General features: G+C 44.5%; 1 protein-coding gene across 1 annotated transcript in view; it reads left to right on the forward strand.

Annotated features, from left to right (window-relative positions):
- Positions 1–22,919, forward strand: part of mib1 (MIB E3 ubiquitin protein ligase 1) — a 77,624-nt gene that overhangs the window by 43,235 nt on the left and 11,470 nt on the right. The window contains exons 13-15 of the mRNA XM_080503145.1: positions 17,540–17,672; positions 20,951–21,037; positions 21,368–21,526. Coding sequence (XP_080359271.1) covers positions 17,540–17,672; positions 20,951–21,037; positions 21,368–21,526 — 379 coding nt within the window. The remainder of the gene's footprint in view (positions 1–17,539; positions 17,673–20,950; positions 21,038–21,367; positions 21,527–22,919) is intronic.

Below are 22,919 nucleotides of genomic sequence, written 5' to 3' on the forward strand. Positions count from 1 at the left end.
AATTATACCAGTACATACCATGGCGGACCACTAGATGTCACTGTATGACGATGGCATACTGCTACAGTACAGAAAAGAAATGATCAAATTCACATCAGAAAACAAGGAGCAACAAAGAGTTTAAAATGTGTGAGAAAGTAATCGAAGGCTGAGAAACTTACCGTGATGAAAAAAACAAAAGAGTCGTGAGCTAAAAGCGCCAGAAACAAATTCACAGAATGTTCTGGAACAGCAGCTGCTGGAGCAGTCTTATTTAAAGTTACATCTGGACAAATAATTGCGATTAATCCAGCGACGGTCCAAAAAGTGGCTTATATATGCCCCCCCCACCCCTCATCATGACATTATTATGATTATTCTTTTTAAACTGATGCAATTTATTGTCTGGAAAATACAGTCGTTTAAATGCAGCGTACAAACAAGCTTGAGCACAATCCATAGAGTAGCCAGGAACTATTCTATATACTAAATCTGAAATCACTTTCTAAACCGATCAGTGACGGCTCAACAGGTACAGCTAGCGCAGTCAAACACATTTCTTTTTTTCTCTCCAAACAAGTGTACAACCAGTTGGAAGCCGTTCTCCATTGGATCAGATGAGTTTCCATCTTTCTCAGTCCACCTGTTTAATTCAGCTTGCATCCTCGGTGCCAACACAGCGGTTTATATTGCCAGTTGCTGGCCTTTTACCCGTTATCCTGAATTGTTCACATGTTGGTTAGCCTTTGCTGCCACTTGTGAAGCTCGGGCTTAATTTATACTCCATAACTTAATTTTTTTTACCAGATGCACCAGAGTGTAGGGTTTTGTCACTGCCTTAACTTGAGTTTAGAACGCCGTAGATGTTTTCATGTGTGATTTATTCATGCTTTATCCAATTATGGACATGTTGTTTGAATGGTCTGATTTTTCTGGAGTTTTAATTCAGAAATTGAGCCATTGAACAGCTGCGTGTTGTAATCACCATGTCATTGTATAAATTAACACAAATCCCAGTTATTGATCGTAATTGGGCCGAGCATACGGCTGCATTAGTGTATCAAAGGTAGAAGGTCATTCAGCTGTAGAAGAACATATATACATAAGGTATGAGGTGGGGCTTTTTTTTTTTCTTTTTTTCCGAAGATTCATTTTGCACACACTGATTAGTGCGCAAATGTCAGTAGCAAAAGTGATGAAATAGGCAAATCTCCATCCCTTCCATATGGACACACCTCTGCTCCCCCCCCCACCCTCCACCCCCCTGCGCGTCTCCCGTCCTCCACCCCCTCCGGGTCGCCTCCTCATCCCTTTACACAGTGCATCATTTGAAGAGGTGAGGCTGCTGAGCGCTCGCAGGAATAAAAGTGATTTATGAATGGGCCAGCCTACCTGGGTGCTGGAGAGGGGGGGGGGGGGGGGAGCCAGTGGCGGCCAGGCTCTGTGATCCAGCAGCCCATTGTTCCCTCCAGCCTCACTGCAGGGGAAGCTCCTCAGCCTCCCTCTGCCGCTGCCTCTGATCTCTTACAGCGCCTCGCCACCGCCGCATTTCACCATTAAGTGACTCACAAGCTGCACAAATACCTATGTGGGGCTGCTGTGTGTGTGTGTGAGCGAGCGAGAGAGAGAGACGGTTTTCTCACAGTTATACAGCCGGGGTTCGTGTTTATTTTACATGCCATTCAGGTGAGCGCGTTGCAAACGGCACAGGTTGTATTCGTCAGGCCTGCGCACAAAAGGAGCCCCCCAACAGACAAATGGCACAAAATCGTCATCTGCAGCGAGGAGAAAGCGCCGGAACATTTTCGCACCACTTTTGTTATCCTACAAATAGGATGCATTCAACAACACGGCTGTCCTCCTCGAGGATAAAAACCAAAGCAAGATTTTTCAGTATTTTTCACTTTTAAAAGATGAAGAGAAAATGGGACTTCCGCCGTCTCGTACAGGACCTGAAGCTCCTGGACAATTTTGTCATATCGAAATCCCTCTCCCTGATGGAAACCTTCTTTCCCCCCCCAACTACAGGAGCATGTGCATGCCCTGGATGAAATCAAAGAGGTTTTTTTTTTTTTTTTAATTCTTTTTCGTGGAAGCTTGTGACTTTTCTGAGAAAGCCAGATAAGATGGAGCCCAACTGCACTAGATTATGCCAACGGTCGACTTGTATTACACTTCACCATTCCAAGAACACTGAGATCCAGAATACAAAAAAATAAAAGGAACTTTACCACTTCTGAAATACTGTTGGTGAAAGCTACAGATGCACTTAAAAAATAAGAAAGCAAAACAAAAGAAGGCACATTGAAATCACATTAAACTAAGAAAATGTCATTGACATTGCGGAGGGATACTGACAGAGTTAACAGCTGTGAATGGTTATTGTGCTTTTGCATATTATAAAAACAAAACAAAACTCTTTTATAGGTTTGCACAAGCCGATTCGCTGAAGGCCCAGTTTACACAATGCATGCAAGTGAAAAAGCATAGTGTTTTCTGAAAGTTCTGTGCCCCCCCCCCCATTCAATTTTGACGAATTAGGAGCATTTTCAAAAAGTGCAACTTTGAGAGCCGTTTTCAGAATGCTACACTTTCCGTGATTCCGAGCGCTGTTGTCGGACATCATAATGAAAGTTTTCCCTTTCCACTTGAAAACGTTGTTGTGTACGCAGGGGTTTGCTCATTTTATGTGTCGGACCAAACCAAATGTTGTAATAACACATGAATACTGCAGTTTGATGGGATTAGTGTGTACTTTGTCATCTCGTGCCACATTTTACATGGTAGAATTACATTTTGTACTTAATTGCAGCTTGTATAGTCATGGAAATTTGCAAGGGGGATATTATTACGAAATTTAGTTTTTGTCAGTTGAATGATGGACATCCTTGTTTTTTTTATTTTTTATTATAATATAGTACAGTTCCATAATTAATGAAAAGCATGAGATATGTCCTCCAAAAGGAAAATTCCCTATTCATTTCAAATTGTTGAAATGATAAAGGCTTTTACTCGCCACTGACTTCAGATTTACTCTTTTTAAATCACAGCCCCAATTGCTTGCTATAGCATTCTCCCAAAGCTCTCTTCTGCTCCCATATCACACTTTTAAAACTCATAAAAATGCCTACTAGCTAACGTCCAGCTGAGGCAGCCTCAGCGCCTCAAAACTGCCCCCTACTGCTTCTAACTGGCTTTGCTTAATCATTTAAACCTTTAGTGATTGGATAGTTTATCATTCTGGACAGCAAATATTTTTGAGTTAACCAGACTGATTTATGGTGCTGTCAGCAGGGAAAGTGTTGGGTATAATACACAAGTTCCCTCTTACTTCTTGGAGTGAAATATTGGGAGTAAAGTTGGAGAAAGGGAGTATTTCAGCTTGCGTTTCATGTCGGCATTTTCACAGAGTGATCTTATGTGTGGTGGTGGTGGTGGTGGGGGTTGGCAGGATAAGGATGCGGATAGTCTTAAGAGAAAGCGCAGCTCATCTGTAATTTATTAAAAGATAAGTGATCACAGAGATATTTCAAAGTATTCTCTGGCATACACAATTAGAGGCACACAATCATCGCGGCTCCCGCTGTGTGTTCCCGGGCCGATTCTTCCTGCCGCCCTTCACTTCGTCTTCCTCATTATTCCTCCTTTAAAACACAGCGGAGCCGCCGTTCGCCATTCCGCCGGCGGGTTCGTTAATAGCGTCCCGGTTTCAGCGCGGCGGCCTGCCCGCCCGGCGTCCACCTCTCCTCCGTCCAGCGGATCAGCCAGAGGACAAGCTCATACAAGCCCCCAATCCCCCCCGCGGCCAATCAGGACGCCCACGCTCCCTCCCGGCCGTGGCTCCCGGCCAATAGATAAGCTCGGCCGCACCGTAATGCTCCGTCTGTCCCGTGGCATGCTGAAACATCCAGTCCTGGCTGCGATGTTGCTGGGAGAGGGAGGAGGGGGGGGGGGGGGGGGGAGGAGGAGGGGGGGTGGAGAGATCGAGGGCGAAGAAGAAATGAGGGATTGATGGAGGGAGGGAGGGGAGAGAGGGAAGGGGGAGAGGGGGGGGGGGGGGTGCAGCCCTCAATGAAGGGACTCAAGGACATAAAGAGCTTTTGGGAAAGTGACTATAGCATCCAAAGAGGGAAAAAAAGATTGTATTGTGTGGGGCCGCTGTAATCACTGATGGTGTTTTTTACCTACTTGCCAAACCTAGAAAGAGCAGGATTTATCTGTAGGACTTTAAGTGCCTCGGCAATGCAGGTAATAAATATGACAGAGCGAGGTGATGAACGTCCACGGCACAGCTGTCAGGCATCTTTAATGTCGTCGTCGTCGTCCCCCCCCCTCCGATTTAAAAACTACTGTAGTTTATCTACGTGCTTGATGTATTGGAATAAATAATAGCATTTATTTGAGCGTCGGCTGATACTCAGACATCATCGACATCACCTTGGCGTGTGTTTTTATGTGATAATGGGAAGTTTGCTGCAGTTATCTGACGTGACTGAACAGTTGCGGCATTAAAAACGGGTTTTCAGTTCTCCGAGGACAAATTCTGCAGTGGAGTTGTTTTAATTTAATACAACTTCTAAGTTTGAAGTGGATTAATGGCAATTTCGCCCTAGAAACATATACTAACCAGTTCTTACCGAAGTGATGCCAGAACTTCCTGTTTCAGTTTCTCAAAACATGCCCACGTTTAGACAAGGTTAAGTTCTAGTTTCATTTGAGTTGTACTTGTTGTTTTTTTATAAATGTAAGCTTTAATTGCAAGTTAACATCCCTTTAAAAACAAAAAAAGGAAACTTTTGTATTCTCTGCATTGTGTAGGTTTAAACTGGGCTTAGTTGTAGAGTTTAATTTGAGCTCATTGTGCATGTAGTTGGATTTTGCACGAGTATCAATTGCACTTCAAGGTCATTGATCATATAAGGAATTTCCCACCTGGAATAAATGAAATACTTTCTATTCTACTCCAACATTGTGCTTGTATTTTGATCTTGTACTGCAAGTGGTCAAGATTTCAGAATTTATGGCCAAACGTAGTCAAAATTAAATCCCGCATTTCAAATCAAAACATATTTATTCAAATGATAAGTCTTATTTTTGTGCCACCTTCTAATGTATACAAGGTCTTATCCCTTTTGTTAAAGTTACCTATATTTCACAAAACAGTACAAAAGGTTTAGTATTTGTTGGTTGTTGCATTCAGTTGACATCCGGTTTTATTTATTTAGGCTTTGCATAAAATAGGAAATGTTCATTTTATTTTGGGTGTCTGTTGTGCTCAGGGCCACTTTATGAAAATGCTCCGACAAAAAGTGAATCGTCCTTCTGCACATGCGCGAGAATCATCTGTATAGGTCATCCACCTTGGTCCCCTGTCCATACGAATGTCCGTGTCCTCGCCACTGTTTATAGCTTATTGTTCTCTTTCCGCATGTGTGTGTGTGGTTTCATTACCAAAACAGCCCCTCCTAGTGGCTTTGATTTTGACCTATATTTCTGGACTAGATGATGAAAAATCCAAGTTTCTTTCACCGTCAAGACAACAAAATGAGGCTGTGTGTGGTCATGCAGTGAATGGTCGTGTGTTCCCGTTGTGAAAACAACAATGGAGTGAAGCACAACCAGTACCCTTTGCGTGAACACTTTCTTCATTCACCCCCACGGTCTGCGTGCGGTCGCGTACGTCGTTGGCGAGTGGAATTGGTATTAGTAAAGCCCAGTGTACTCTGAGGGACACATCCAGGCCAGTGTTCAGATCTAAACCGAGCTTCGCTGTTGAATAATGCAGGCCGTGTTACCTTGGTAACCTGTGCGGACACTGAATTCAGTGGCTCCCATGTAAATGCGCTCTGACAGGTCAGGTCGGGGGGGGGGGGGGGGGGAAGATGTGTGTTTGTTTGTGTCTTTATGGCACACTTGTTTTGTGGGTGGCAAACACGGAGAGGTGACCCTTTTTGTCGGAACAAAAATGTATTTACGTGACCTGGGTAGGACGTGCGTGAAAAGTCCTGTGGGGGGGAAACCTTCGCTGTACCTGGACCCGTTGCAGAACCTGTTGAAAGGCCTGTGTGATGTACAGTACATCCACAAAAAGGCTCAGTTGTCTCGCCATTAACAAGTCGGCTGGTAAACACTTTCCGCGTGGCTCCGGGGCATATGGCCCGTTGTCTCGGTACTTCAGGGAGGCAGTGGCTGATACAAGCTCCTTTTGATCCCCATTATTTTCCACCCCAAACAAAAGATTGTAATTACCACCCCTGCTCTTTTTTTTCCGCCAAAGCCTCTTTCTCGACAAATGTGCTGAGTAGTGTAACCGCCAAAGAAGTCAAGCTCATCGACTGCAATATGGCGCCTTGTTTTTTTTTGCCTCTTTGTGGCTCCTCTGCCAATTATTTTCAGAGAGAATCCTTTTTCTTACGAGAAGCCTCGTATATGAAACCTTTGCTGAAGTGAGGTTGAAGTGATCGCAGATATAAAACATAGGAGGTATATCTGCTATATCTTGTAAAACCAATATAGAGGAGATGTTTACTTTTAGAATATCCACGATTAAAACTACTTACATTCTCGACAAACATTGGCAGGTTTGTTGTGGTGAACAACGCATCATTTTCCTTCACATGCCTTATGACATAGAACGTTCTGCCGCTTCGACGCACAGATGGAAATCTTTGGAGGTGTGGCAGAAGTTGTGCGTCGCTACTCTAAATGAGCCTAAATGGTGCCCTGTCACTTTACGTCACTCTGCACATGATGCTGTTGTTACACAACAATGATGCGATACCATTTATATCATCCCCCCCCCCCCACAGATTGTGTGTCATTAACGTCCAACCATTGTGTTGTTTTGATGCTTGACTTTAGTGCGAATGGCACAAACACAATTATGTCAAACGTTACTTCCTCCAATCTGTGCAGCACTCCATTGCTTGTTCACATAATCCGACGCGACGTGATTTACACTGCGTGCTGCAATAGAAGATTACTGGTGGCGCCCCGCAACAATGAAATGTCCATTTATGTTCTCCACAACGGCGATGCGTCATTCACTTTGTGCTCTGTGGAGATTTGATGTCAGACATACTGCGCTCCTAAATGGCATGTTGTAATTCACATTGCTGCACAATGGCGCGACGCCACTTGTCACTCCATTCCGAAGCGCAGTGTCGTTTTGCGTCGGCATTTCACGTGACGATATGAATATTTTTTTGTGTGTGTGTGTGTGTCGTGGTCACAATTTTTCATCGCTTTGCCTCACAGGTTAGCGAGCACACAGAGATGGAGTTTCAGGGGGAATGTGACGGGGGGGGGGGGGGGATGCGTCTGTGGGAGGTGGGCCAGCCGCCGAGGGGTGATTTAAAGTGGCGGATTTGTCACGAGGCTATAGATCACGGGCGCCCCCCACCCCCAGACCCCCTCTCTCTCCCCCCAGCTCGGAGACGGTGGCAGGCAGCCGAGTGGCTGTCGATCGAAGGACCTTCAGAGCGGCCACGTTCCGCGGCGCTCTGCCTCTTGTTCCAATCATCCCCCTCGCTCCTCGGTGTGTGGAAACATTTGCAGTCAATTTCGCCAACTAAGGGGCGAGTCCAGTTCTGTTCCTGAGTGCCCGTGAAGGGAACTTCGTAATCACGACATGTCGAGAATGTCAGTCACAATTAAAGGAGTCATTGTCAGTCAGAAATTAAACTTCTGGCTTCGCAGATAAGAAGCCATTTAGATGCTGTCGGGACGCCGCGTTTGCCAGTAGAAAAGCTGAATATGATTCATGTAACAAGGACGCCGTGGCTCGGCACAGACTCCTGATGACCTATCAAGCTGCAAACCACGAGGGAACTCTAACCAAGTGGGAAATTGAGCAAGTTTTGCTCTCCTTGGGTAAAAATCTAGTACTTAGAAAAAGTTTTTTTTTTTAACTTTCTGTGGGGTTTCAGTGATGCTGGCGTATTTGCTTTAAATAAAACCCATGAACAAGCGGTATAAATACACACGAGTGTGTGACTTTACACAGCAAAGCCAGGTTTCCGCCAGACAAACGAAGCGTTGGGAGACACCATTAGCCTGTCGTCTCGCCCACACACACCTCTTCACTCCGCGGCCCGACTCCCGCCATGCTCCAGTTCCATTTACAAACCCCCCATTAATAATTTAAGCCCACTTTATCCTTTTTATGCAAAGGATCATTAGTTAAATTACATAAACAGAAATATCTTCATACTCTTTTTTTTTTTTTTTTTTCACTATTCAAATGGGTTTCTCAGAATTCAGTTATTTGTGGGGCAATTCCAGACTCTTATCTTTTATAGATCCACGCTCTCGCCCCAACACTCAATATTTTCACTCAAGTGATAAACCAAATCCAATTACATTCTTCCAGCAGAACTCCCCCTCATGTCCATAAACAAGTGGTTTGGGGGTGCTTGGTTTTTTTTTTTTTTTTTTTTTTTTTTTTTCCACTGATTTCTCTTTACACGCATAGTTGAAGATCAGTTATGCATCAACGACCAACAGTTAATTGTCACATTTCTCCCATTCCATTCTTACTTCAGCCGCATTCTCTTTAATTACTGATGATACGTGATCAAACCCCAAACAACACATGTTCAAGTAACTATTAAATGTTACGTTTCTCAATATGAGTCTGAAAGGAACATCGCACTGGTGTTGTGTGATCAAAAAGTCTCCAAAGTTGGTTGATAGTCAAAGTCGTGGGACAGCTGAAGGTTCAAGTTATCCAAAAGGCCCGTGCTTGAAACAGTAACGCCTTTTCAAATATGTACTTCAGATCATGCTGCATGCTGCCGACAGAAGTCCAGACGATTGGAAAGGATTGCTATAGAACCCAGTACACGTCATTACAACGGGGAACCGGTTATCAGTCGGAACCGTTTCTGGATTGTCACCCTCAGCTTCTGGTCACATCTGCATGTCTGCAGGGAGCGCGGACTTTCTGAAGGACGAGGCACTGCACCTCGTACGATCCGATCGACGTCTGCCAAAACATACAGGCGTCCCGTTTCACCGTTTCTTCATTTATTTTCACTCTTTTTCTGATCGTCGTTCTATTGTTGATTGCATCCTCGAGTCACTCCGAGGGCAAATGCCTCAAAGTCATTTTGGATGCGGCAAGACTTATTTAACCGAAAGGCTTCAATTTTTGCTGAGCTGTCCCCAGAGTTGCATTAGTAACAGAGTAGAAACTAGCGTTGGACCTATCTGCCCATCCAAGTGTGTGAAAAGTAGCGTTCAGTAATTACATTGTTGTTTTATAGCTAATGATGCTGCTGAGCAATGCCTCCATAAGCATCACCATGATTTAAGCGTCTTTTCATTCTCTTGTAATCTGCATGTCCTTGTCTCTTCTTTTCTGTCATTGTTCACTTTTTGAGTAAAAGGATGTATATTATGACTCTTATGGCTGCTGCTGAAATGAGAATGAGGCTTTTTCAAGGTGCCGAGCAGAATAAAGTGCAGAGGAAGAGCAGCATGGGAAAATAATTGGGTCATCTCGAACCAATGGGATATTAACGCGCCATTGGGCCTCTCCGACTGTCTCACCGCCGCCTTCTTCATAAATTGCTATGAATCAGGACACCCCGTACCACCAGGTGATTTAGGTCTAATTAAAGCTAGGCCTTTATGTGCCCCGCCTACTCCCCAAATGGACAGGGAACTGCACCCAAGTTGTTCGAGAATGCGTCCGGTGACTCGGAGACAACCTTCAAGACCGCGGCAATACTTTAGTGATAACCAAAACATTGTGGAAATGCACCCCTTTTTTCCCCATCCACCCCCCCCTCCCCTCCTTCCCGGTTTATGCAAATAGTCCATAATAAAAGCATGCTCACTCAGGGGCCTCAGGTACTGGCAGCCAAGGGAAGGTCACATTGTAAGAGGAAATTATTCTCTTCACGGAATGGTAATGAAAGCTTTTTTTTATCGAGCGCAGCCAGTTAGGATCTTGTCCTCAACTCTGTGCTGCACTGCCGGCCTGGACACTACCTGTGTTTATTTACTCCGTCCACAGCAGGATTGCTAATACCCCCGGGACGGTCCCGGCAAAGTGAACTTGTGGCTAATTGCATCTAGGAGGGAGCTGATGGCCCAGATGAAGTAGTATTTGCATGTCCATTTCAGACTGCTTGTAATGTGACAGAGGTGGACCTGACTGTTAAAAAAATATGCACCTTGTTTTCTTAGAAAGGGTCCAAGAATAGCAAAACAATGATAGAATTACAAATGTCATGGTATTACTTCAAAGACGTATATTGGGCATTTTGAAGTTTCACCAAGTACCATGAAAGACTGAAGGTATAATCTACTATTCATCCAGAAGTTGGCTTTTTAGCCCTCCCTCTGTGGTTCCCTGAAGCTTCTGAATTTGCAGATCAAATTATTTGAGGGAGATTGAGATGGAGCGAGTTCATGTCTATGTTCAATAAGTGGAGAGACATAACATAAAAAAAAAGTCATGTTGAGCGCTCTGACACAACTAAAATGGAAATGCAATAGAAAGTTGGACCAGCGAAACCTGGTATAAAGGGCTGTAAAAAAACAGCTTGAATGAATAAAAACTGTTAATATCTACAACTAATAGAAAAGAAAGAAGCAGTCAAATAGGCAAATGAAGGCGCAACTGCTGTAAATGGCTCAAATTGGTAAAAGAAGGAATAAGTGAACTGCTTAACTTGCTAGAAAATGAAAAAAGAGCAACAAACTCCTGAAAATGCTAATATGGCTAAAATGACCAAAACAACCTGAAACAAATGGTGTAAACCTTCAACATAAAATAAAACTGCAAAGTACAACTTAAGATATAGTTTTTATATGCATAGCAAATCTCTATATATATGACTTTACAGGCTGTGTCATCATTTTGTAGGTTAAACAGACAAACCTTCGGTTATAAAGTTCACAGGCTTGAACAAAGTAATAAAACAGCATCAGCAGACGCTAACGGTGGTGGACATGTGATCAAACTAAACAAAGGCTCAACAACATCCCCACGTACGGAGGTGCCGTTACTGAAATGTTGTTCTCGGTATTGAATCTGCAATTGTTTGCATTTTCAATTTAAAAATGATCTATGACGAGGAAAAAACGTCATCTCAAGGTCGTCTGTTCTGCGCTCCAGGGATCGATTGATATTGAGTAAAGCTAAGTATGGCGTCACTTCTGGTTGTAATACCACTTTGTACCAGATGGTGGAGTGAGGCAGCTACAAAAGAGAACACAAGTTCCAACACTGTTAAGGAATGAAATTTAGGGGGAACCTCTGAGGACATCGACTCACTACTGCCACCCAATGTCCAAAAAAATAGAACGACGTTAGTGGTCCTGAACCTTAAATAGTGTTGTTTATCTTTTTCACGCCCTCGGAGAGTTTCCGACAAAGTAAAGGGACACGGCGAGCCAAGCTCTCCTATTCAAAGCAGCATGTTTTATCATCAGAGAAGCAGGTTTACGACTCCACCCAGCTGCGAGTGAATTAGAGACTCGGTGGCTCCCGAACCTCTCACATATGATGGAGAGCGCTCCCCTGCTCTGACTGAAAGGGGGGGGGGGGGGGGGGGGTGGGTGGGTGGGTTGGGGGACGAGGTGCAGGATGAGAGGGTGCTCATTTGGTGGGAGCGTGTTGCATTTGTGACTGATTTGTTGGGAACAGGGTCCCACTATTTCAAAAGCACCTGAAGGTATCGATCCGGCCTCCTCAATGAGCTGACACCTCGTGTATCGCCTTGAAGGCGTCTCATCTGGAACGGCCGTTCCAAGAAGGAGTCGACATCAGAGGGGAGGGTGGAACAAAAAAACAAAACAAAACAAACCCTGCTGGTACTTAGAAATGTGTATAAAGACAATCTTCACAGTGCAGTGACATCAGGTTAAGCAAGTACAAAGCATTGGAGACAACATTACTGGTGGCTCGATAATAAGGTCAACACTGGGGATTAGAGTTTGCTCAGTTGTCATGGAGACGGATCATTCATCATCCCAATGACTGTTTAACAACTCCATTGGGACCTCCTATCTGTTATTTCCTTTTTTTGTTGAAACAAACAAACAAAAAAAACTAATAATAATATTAATCCCGAATACATTTTTATTTCAGCATTTTGATTTTAATGGACAAGTTGTATTTAGATCACTTTATTTGATTTATAATATTGCTTTAACTTTATTACTTTGACAATGAACAACGTTTCAAGGGTGATTTTCATTGCAAAAAACAGTTCTTATTGTCCCCATACGAAGCATCTGCTTATAGTTTGATCTTAGCTCTGATTCAGTCCGGCAAATCTTATCTTAGAAAAATGATCACAAACTTATTTGGTACAGTTATAACCATGAGATCTGTCTTTTTTTTTTCTTTTCTTTTTTAAAATGGCAATTACCCTTAAGCGTTCACCTTTAGTGGAGGTGGGAGTCAACGTTTATCTTTTTTTTTTTTTTTTTTTCAGAATTGAAATGAAAGGGGCAATAAGAACCCCAGAAAAACAATAACAGATCATTCATGCCTTCATTATCCCTCGATTGTGTTTTGGTGAAGGATCATGTCGGACTGTAACATTTACAAGACAGATCCTTTTCCATTATCACGTCTACAAAGCGTTTTATTTGCCTGAGACAGGTGGCATCTTTCTTGGACGAACTTTCCGATGCAGAATCGGGTACCTCCTCCAACCCCCCCCCCCCCGCCCGACGCCTTCGTTACCGGACGACTGTATGCCACACACGTCTCCCACTTCAGCGTAACCATATGTCTGTGCGCAGCCATTAATCTCCGGCTGCTTGCTTCCTTTCCCCATTCCAACACCCCCAAGTTAGCGTCCTGTGACACTGCTCGCATTCACAGCCGTTGACCACCGGGCAGATGGCATGACAGCCAATGGCGAGGGCGGCGTCAGGTGGGGGAGGGGGGGGGTGTTGACTCTTTTGACACCGGTACCATCACTCGATGAGCTCACGGGCATCACACAGCATCAAGAAGACCTGGTGTGGCTCTCCCTAGGAAAGGGGTGTTTAACGTAAACAAACAAAAATCGACCCAGCAAGAGACTCCAATCTGGCAAAACCACCAAGCAAATTGATAAAAAATTTAAATGGAAACAGATTTTTTTCCCCAACAGATTGCTTAGGGCTGAGGTATCAGTGATGCTGCCATGAAAGATGGCTGCCTCGTTGCTGTCACACTGGCCTCACAGCCCTGCTGTCAGGGGGATGTTTGTAAGAACTTGCATAATGCAGCAGCTGTAGGAGAAGTTTTCTGAACATTTCACTGTATTTTTTTTTGCACCAGAAGGTTCCCATCACATATATTCTGCGCCACAACAAAGAAATACAACAAAGTTTGTTCTGCCTATTTCACCAAGTCCGGCCCACTCGAGATGAAATTGGGCGGCGTGTGGCGCCTGAACTAAAACGTATTTGACACCCCTGAATTTAGAGAGTTAAGATTAATTTCATCATCATTACAAATTAAATGCCAAAGAGGGGGATCATTGGTAACGTGTAATGCCTACTGACACTCCGGCAGAAGACGGTGGAGACGTAAAGTGCAACCTGAAGCACATTTCTGGAGGATGAGTTCATTTTATTCTCCAATCGATACTCAAATCTGAAAGAACTCCCTTTGACAGGCACAATCATGCTGCTCTCACTAGAACCCTGTTGTGGCAGGTTTTACTTTACTTTGGTGTCGATGGAAGTAACAAAGATTGATAAAAAAAAAAAAAAACATTTTTGGTTTTGGTGTTTGAATCGGTGTAAATTTCAAGATTATTGTAGCATTACTTTACCACTCAAAATGGAATTGGGTTGTTTGTGGCCCCTGAACCTTAAATGACACCTCTGATCGAGGGGTTGATCCTCCTGTGACCCATTTCCATCCCGTCTGCCTCCTCCTCATCGCAGGTGACCCGACTCGTGAAGGGTTTGCTCCCAGGTCAAACCACCGGACCCTCTCCCCCGTCATACGCTACGGCCCAACATTCTTCCTATACAATTCAATTTTCCCACTACTGATTTAATTCTTCTGAATTCATTCTCTCCATTTTTTTTACCGCGCTATTACAGCAAATAGCTTAACTGCATTGCAGCAGTGCAAGTGTGGGGCATTAATATTAATGCCCGCCCATTTCACCCCCAGCATGGCAGGGAGCCTGTCAATCTCGACGTATAATGGAGTGTGGGGGGGGGGGGGGGGGGGGGATTCCTGCACCTGCCCACCACTCGGCGGCACGCTACTGACACTAGGAGGCGCCAGCCCACTCCTCTCATTGGCCGCTGCTGCTGTGGATGGTCCGTACTTCCAGCCAATCCAGGTCCAACAAATGTAACTTATCCCCACCAATGGGAAAACTTCCAGAACAAAAGCTTCATGTGGAAGAGTTGCCCTTGATTGTGGTGCAAAAAAAAAAACAAAAAAAAAAAAACCTCAGCACATCCCTGTATTGTTTCTATAAAGGAAAGGCTCAGTGTGATGCGGCGAACCACTGGGAATAAGTTTAATGTTGCCGCTCCAGGCGAGAATCTGATGTGGCAAGGTCTTTTCCCCAATAATTTGCTTGTTTAAGTTCCAACTCCTACCCAGCGGAGTGAGCCACAGATGAAATTACTGGCGGGTCCCCGATGGGATGTAAAACCTACAGCGTTGTAAGCAAATCGCTCCCCGATAACAGCGGCGACATATTATGAATGTGAGATCAGGCGGGCATGGGCGCGGCCGCTGTCACGTTTTAACCAGCGCCGCTCTGCATTAAGTGGTTGAAGATGGCTGCAAGCAATGCAGGTGTATGTTTGTGTGTGTGTGTGTGTGTGTCTGTCTGTGTGTATGTGTGTGTGTGTGTGGGGGGAGAGAGAGAGAGAGGGTGAGGGAGCCGGGATCAGTGTGCTGCGCTGTTCATCACTGCAGCAGCAGCAGAGACACTCGGTCCGTTACAGAGGTGCTGACTGCTGCCCCGAGCCTCCCCGGCTCCCCTCTCTGCTTTCCTCAAGAGGCTGTGCTGATGATGCTCTCTTTCATTACTCCAGCAGGAGGGAGACGAGCTGTACGTTCAGCCAACAAGGAGAAAGAGAAAAGGAAAAAAAACAAAAAACAAAGCCTGCAGAGTACCAGCCGTCCCCATTATCTTCACTCTGAGAGCTCGCCGGCACGTTGCTGTGCATTCCTTTCTTCTTCGTCTCTCCCGTCTTTTTTCCCCCCATTGACTTGGCTTGGCCGTGGCCTCTCGTGCCCCGGCCCCTCCCTCCCTCCCTCCCTCCCCAACACGACCCCTCGTCTTCCCTTCCCGTTGGGTGTAAACGCCGCGGCCATATCAAAGTCAATAGCAGGGGAAGGGAAAGAAAAAAGAAAATAACTATCTGCCTCCTTTTGTCGCAGTTCAAAGATTATCCAGGGTTAAACAAGGTCACAAGCGTCCCCCCCCCCCCCCCCTGCACTGCTGCTTTCATGCCCACTGAAGGTACATTGTGTACCCAGCCACAGACGAGCTACAAGACCAGCTCAGGGACGGCGTTTAACATCTCGCACACTAATTCAACACTTCTGTTTTCTCCCCCTTAACGACTTCATCTCACATTTTACTCTCACCAAATTAAGAATTCATCTCCTCCTTTGACTCTAATGTTTTCTATGTTGCCTGAATAATGATAATAAGAAGTTTAATTAAGCATGCCTGGAGGCTAAAGTCTGGTCGAGCTTGTATCGCTAAGAAAAAAAACGTGTTCTATTTGTCTACTGCTGCTTATTTGTGTGCGTTAGCTGGTGATGAGGAATCACCGGGGTGTCTCGTCGGCGCAGGTTTGGTTTAGTTAGCGTTTAGTTTTTTTCTGCTAATTTCTACAGCTATCATTAGACCAATGAGATACTGGAGTGACTGACTACACCATCCTGTGGTGAAATCACACAGTAGGATGTATAGCTGTATAGATCTTATACTGAGGGTTTTTTTTCTTATCTGTTCTTTAATTTTTTTTTTCTTTTTTTACATAATGGTAAAGTTTTAAAGTGGTTATGTTATACAAAATTCACTTGCTAGTGGTTTTCCCAGAGTGATATGCGTCCCTATACCTGGAACGACGCCACAGAAGTGAAGAAAGTCTGTCACCTCTCTCTCGCTTGTTTCTACTTTTTAAAAAGTTTGTTGCTCCAATATGCAAATCAGAAATCAAACCCTATATAGTGTCATCGGGGGGGGGGGTTTAGCCAATCCCAGTCAAAGTAGGCCCTCCCTTTGCCCCTCCCACAATTAGTCAGCTCTGCTCTTCCACATGGCGCCACAGGAGGAAGCGCTTCTTCCTCTTCCTAAGATGGGCATGTTATGGGCGGAGCCAGTCCAGCTCACGCAGACACAGCAGATTCTGAATGCAGCTCCTTTGAGCCAATATTCAAATGGATGAAAATCAAGAAAAAGCCAGATTTGGTGACAATAAACTTTGAATCCAGTGTTTTTGGACCGAGACCCACGTGAAAGTGTTGAGAAGCTGGATGATGTGACCCCTTTAACACCCCAGTCATGCTTCGTCGTTGCATTATCTCACTAGCTTTCAGTCTCTCCTTACTCCAGACGTGGTTTTACAGCTTGTTTTCTGAGTAGTTGCCAAAAGTTTCCTTCCATCAATTTATCCGTCTTTTGCGACGAGGACAGACGAGATAAACGCTCGATATTATAAGACAGGATGAGCTACTTCGATAGTGTGCTGACTTGACTTGTAGGAAAATACATTTTAGCATGACATCCCAGCTATTTTGTAGAACCTGCTCATTTCTTGTATTTTAATATTTTCCACAACTTGAAAGAGAAATGAAGTTTGGGTTTTTTTGGGTGGGGGGGGAGGGAGTGGACGTCGGCATGCAATGAGCTCTTCTTCCTTTAAAAGCATGTGGAGCCAAACGCACTGTGATTTCGGTGGATGCACGTGCATGACGGCACTCAGTGTGTGGCGTGTGTGCGGCTGCCTCCCTCTCCGTGCCCACTCACTCCGCGACTCCTTCTGCACGTTTGCCTTTGCAGTGGAGCCTCCGCGTTGTATGCACCCTCCAAATGACCTTCAGTGGCACAAAACGGGCTCTTTCCACCACACAAGGCCACTCCTGCTTTAACTGCTCCCGTTTAAACAATGGGCACCCCCCCCCTTTCCTCCTCCTCTTTTTCCAACCTTGCCCAGTTCTCTCCCGGGAGGAGACCTGAATAAATGCAGCAAAAAATGTGTGTAATTACTATTACGCCTCGGAAAGATAGCAGCTTTTGCGCATCATCAGGGGAAGACTGGTTGTGGGTGGGGGTGTTTTAAGTTAACACACTGCACTCACGCTGCTCGGAGCTTGATGTAAATAACACTCTGCTTGGTAAAGCAACTCCTCCCCAAGTTGATTTAGTATTCTTGTCGCCATGTGGGAAAGTGGGATATGCTCTGCTGTGAAGAGAAACAAAGTGCGCGTAGCAACGCAAGCCGCGCCCGAGCTGCCCCGGTCGCAGATGGGCGAATTGACTCAATCCCATCGCAGTTGCATACTTTGTTGGTTGCTAGTGTCTGCGCTCACTCTTCCCGCTCCTCCCCTTCGCAGTGCCATGCGCGTGCTGCTGTCCAAACTGCCCAGGCCTTGGATCGTGGACGAGAAGAAGGACGACGGCTACACCGCGCTGCACCTGGCTGCACTCAACAACCACGTGGAGGTGGCCGAGCTCCTGGTGCACCAGGTAGGACCGACATTCCAACCACCCACCGGCACAGGCGTGTTCCGTGTTCAGCCCCGCAGGGCTTCAGGCTCATAGCCACAAATACACAATCACTGCGGTCACTTTTGGACAAGACAGAAAAACGGAAAAACACCAATTAATCAACTTCAATCTGAGGTCCTGATGATCCCGAGTGGGTCGGACCAGGAAGATCGTGACATAATTCAAACTTTCAAGTTTTTCTTTGTTGTGGTACAGAGTAGAAGCTTTGCTACCTATTTAGAAACTTGTATTAGTTTATTTCAAGGTTTTTAATTATTAGCTTTTTAAAATCAATACTGCAGTATTTCAAATTATTACAGTACAGCACAAGATTATATCTTTTTGTTTGGTTTACTGGAGGCTGTAAATTAATCAAAATGGTTCACATTATTTTAAGCATTTTAGTGTAAAAATACCCGACAAAAGCAACTTTGAAATTATATTTATTCAATTTTCCTTTTGACGTGATTGCAGAGAACAGTCTGCCCGTCACCTTTGCAGATCCGCCCAGTCACTATCCATTTACACAGTCTGCAGGTGGAGAGATATTACGGTTGTTTTTCCACTCTGGTGTAGACTTATTAATAGTATTCTGAGGAATAGCAAGTACTCTCCTAGTCCCACTTGTTTCACCATATTTTGCACCAGAAAGTGTCAATAAAATTGGCTTTATGATGAGTTTGGAGTCATTTTCTGCATTTATTGTTTGGTTTTGTGAAACTATAGATTAAATCTTTAAAGTTTCAATTTAAAGGTTATTATGAAACTACTTTACCTGTACGGTCTACTCCAGATGAAATAAGGTTTTATGTGGCCCCAGAACTAAAATGAGTTTGACACGTCTGAATTAGAGAGCAAATTAGGCAAGTAAAGACTAACTAATCGTCATTACAAATTAAATGCCAAAGATGCGCTCATTGGTAACATTTAATGCCGACTGCCACTCTGACAGATGAAGATGGAGACTTAAACTGCAACCTGAGGCACATTTTTGGAAGTTGAGTTCATTTTTCTCCCGTCGATGCTGAAATCTAAAAGAACTTCCCTTTGAGCTCCCTTTAAGTGTCTGCTTTAGTGTCGGTGGAAACACCTAAAATTGATGAAAATTGGGATTGCTGTGATTGGACTTGTCATAGATTCTACATGATTCAAGGTTTTAGGGGTGAAGAGAGGAGAACGATGTCCCATGTCATTAGGCCCAGTTTACGTGACATTTTCAAGTGAAAATGCGAAAATCATTGTTATTTTGTGGGTGTCAGTTGGCTTGTAGCCACTGAAAAAGCAACATTTTGAAAACACTCCGTGGAAACGCACCCGTTTCCAAAATGCTGCAGCTGCGATAGCATATTGTTCTCGGCGCACACGTGTGTGGTTTCATTACAAAAACAATCAACGTCAACTATTATTGGCCCAACATGAAAACTACATTGTTTTTAGTGTTTCCGCTGTTTCCAATTAAATTGACATTGTTTTCACAACATTGCCATCAGAAACAATGCATTCCTTATGCATCCAGAGACAGAAAACGCTTTTTTTTCCTTTTTTTTTTTTTTAAAGCGGGCACAGTTACGATCAGGCATTGCAGCGAGGGTGCAGGCTGCACTGCACTCGAATGCGCAGCATTAAAAGCAGCTTCCACTGCACTCCCCGCAGCCTCCAAGCTGTGGACCAGCTGAAGCTCCCGTAACTGCTTCTTTCATTTTATTGAATCCATACGGTCCACACGGCCTCCGGAGGAGCATCCGCCTCCTCCTCCTCCTCCTCCTACAATCACAGGTTCATGCTCCCTTTTTCTATTTTCTTTTTATACCCACCCTTACGAGATTGCAGGTTTAGCTCCCCGGAGACTTAACAGCAGTTTACAGCAGTCACCTGATCGTGCAGGATCTGGGTTAATTAGGATATGGTGCAAGGCAGTAACGCTGCTGCAACATTCCAACAACGCATGAATTGGGGGGGTGGGGGTGCTTTTCAAGCCCCACCACCACCACCACCTCCAACTTCCTGGAATGGGCTTGTTCGCAGTGATTGCTCAGCTTTCTATTCAGAAACTGCACCACAGTACAAGGTGCACTGCAGATTCCCAGCCAGTCAGTCTTATTACTTTGGGATTTCACACACTACCTGATCACAATGCTTATCTACCTTGCTCATCTCCTCAGCTGAAGTGTTTGCAATTGGAAATGACAATCACATGCAACGTTTTTGCAGGATGCTTCTTTTTTTTTTTTATCCCCCCCCCACTTGGTTGGCAGAAAGAAATGTGCTGTCGTGACACACAATATGCCAGAGAGGCTGCTGCAGTCCTTCATATGTGCTAGATAATCAATATTCAGCCCTGTGTTGCTGTTAATTGATACTGATTTCAAAGTTTCTTAGTTTGAAACATTCATATATTTAGCATGTTAGTTCCCAGTCCAGGCTTGTGATACTGTCTTGGACCACTAGATGGTGTAGTGGGTTAATTGTTAATTCAGTTGGGGAGAAGAAGCAGGTGCCAAATAGACCAAATATTTAAAAAAAAAAATTCTCCAAATGATTTATCTCCAACTTGGAAATCGCCTGCTGTTTTAAGTTTGATGCATTATTTCAAGATTTTAAGCCATTTTTATTTTATTTGTTTTACTCGTTTTGAGATTTTACATAAAGAAAGCCAGCAATACAGGATCTGAAAATGTTACAGTATTTGATAAGATGGCATTTTCCCATTTTGAACATTTTTGGTTAATGTATGAGAGTAGAAATGTCTGACCTCTTCCACACACAATAATCTCTGGTGGTGTTCCTGGTGTCTAATTTCTCTGTTGACAAAAGTTCAATTAAAGCCATTTTTAATTTTTATAGCTTATGTCTGTACGTGCCAGCGTGGTTTCATTAAATAAGCAAACAATCCTGCCAGCTCGTTGCCTGGCATGCTAACTACTTGATTTTTCTGCATTGCTGTGGTTTCAGTGTAAATATTGCTGTGTAAACGCGGACCTTTTCTCAAACGAAAACACTAAAATTATGTATTTTTACTTGAAGGGTAGTGTAAACGGGGGCTAGTTGAGATTTAAAAAACAATCAAAAAAGAAAAAGATTCCGCATATCTCTCAGGCGCTCCAGGATCACAGCGTCTCTGGGTAAATGATATCACATTAAGCTGCTGTTCATGAGAAAGAAAATCACACCGTCTGTGCATCGAACAGTGAATACGACAATTCATGAAGTACTCTAGATGTTGATTTTGTATGTGTGTGTGTGTTTCCTCCACCCAGGGCAGCGCCAGCCTGGACATCCAGAATGTGAACCAGCAGACGGCGCTACACCTGGCGGTGGAGCGCCAGCACACCCAGATAGTCCGGGTGAGTCCATCCTCTTCTTCCTTCTCCTCTCGGATCCCCGTTTCCACCACTGTCAGCGCAGAGCAGCACTTCATTAGAAGGCTGGATTGTCCTGCGGTTGACTGCTGCTGCCTCTGACTGGAGAGAGCATTTGGGATTGCCACGTTGCCATCTTGTGGACTCCAGGAAAAAATGCACTCCATAATTGGGGGGGGGGGTGGTGGGGGGGAGCACAATGCTGAAGCAGTCCTTTGGAGGCCTAATAAATCAGCGCCGCCGGCGTTTGCGTCGCAGCATAAAATGAAGGTGGTTTTGACGGCGGCTGTTGAGCGCGTCTGTGGTTCTGTACAGCTGCTGGTGCGGGCCGAGGCCAAGCTGGACGTGCAGGACAAGGACGGGGACACGCCGCTTCACGAGGCGCTGCGTCACCACACGCTGTCCCAGCTGAGGCAGCTCCAGGACATGCAGGATGTCAGCAAAGTGGAGCCCTGGGAACCCTCCAAGAACACGGTAGCTGCACATTTATTATTCATCTCGCCGCGCCTCTTTGAAGAAGACATTATTTTACATGTGTCGGTGTACCGAGGGACACGCAAAGGCTGCAGAAGGTGACGGTTTGAACCGAAGGCTGCACAAGTACGCGACTGGCTACCAATTACCACATCTTGTGCATATGTGTGATATGTTCTGGGGATCGTTTCAAGTACGTTACTGGATTAGGATGATGGTTAAATAGAGATGTACGATTAGCCATGGGAATTAGACCAACCGCTATAATCTAATTTCACTACCGACAGCCACTTCGGTCTATGATTACCTGAGGCTCTTTTATGTTGGCGGCAAACACTCGCACAATGATTTAGTAATCAAGCATGAATTAAAGAAGAAGAACCAGATCACACGAGTTGAAGTCATCACTTAAGATGCAGTTCATAAGCTGTTTCAGGTTCTTGACAAGGATACTGTAATGTTCAAGATTTTTTGCGTAATCAGACACCGATAATTCACTCCTGGCAGTCTTAAAGTATAAATCCTTTTTTAAATAGGTGTTTCATGTACCGCTGCACAAAGCTATCAGCCATAACACAAAAACCACAGACATGCAAAATGAATGACACTCTCCCTAGAAAGGCATCTGAGGCGGCAAGTGCAGAGTGTACCAACTGTCACATAACATCTGTAGTTGCAGCTGTTGTGCGGTGTTACGAGTTTGCAGAGGTAATTATCAAAAGTGTCACCCTGCGACAGAGTTATGGTCCACCAATGCTTATAGTCCTATGAAGGACTCGCGTTTACTTTCCAAGATTTAAAGCAGGGATGTTAAACATCTCAAGAGTGAGTAACAGGCGATACACAACACCGAGTTCAGACCTCAATGCTAGCCAAGTAGCATTAGCAGCAAAGACAAACTGCTCATATTAGGCCTTTTTAGATGTTTACATTTCACGTTCAAATGCATCGCGTTTTGTTTACTCGGAAACGGTAGAAACGATTTGCGTTTCACCATCTGTAAACACAGCAGAGTGTTAAAACCGCACTGAACAATTCGAGTCAGCAATTTCTTTTTTACTATAATTTTTAAAGACCGAGCTCCGTGAAAAACACATGAAATTTTCATATATATATATATATATGTCATCATAGCTGTGATGAATGTGCTGAATTGTCTTGCCAGTTAAAACACACAGAGAGAGTACACGATGTCACGCCGTCGCTCAGTGTGACGTTAACGACTCATTTCACAGAGTTCCAGGAACGTGACATCAGGGATGATGTTGCTCTCCGCAGCGCGGCAAGAACGCCACTAAAACTGCCCAACACGATGTAAATGACAGTGTTTTAGTGTTTAGTGTGCAGAGTGGAGCGCGAATGACCTGAAGTGTGACACAGATACAAATGTGAC

Source organism: Blennius ocellaris (genome assembly GCF_963422515.1).
Source record: "Blennius ocellaris genome assembly, chromosome: 10".
Classification (NCBI taxonomy): domain Eukaryota; kingdom Metazoa; phylum Chordata; class Actinopteri; order Blenniiformes; family Blenniidae; genus Blennius; species Blennius ocellaris.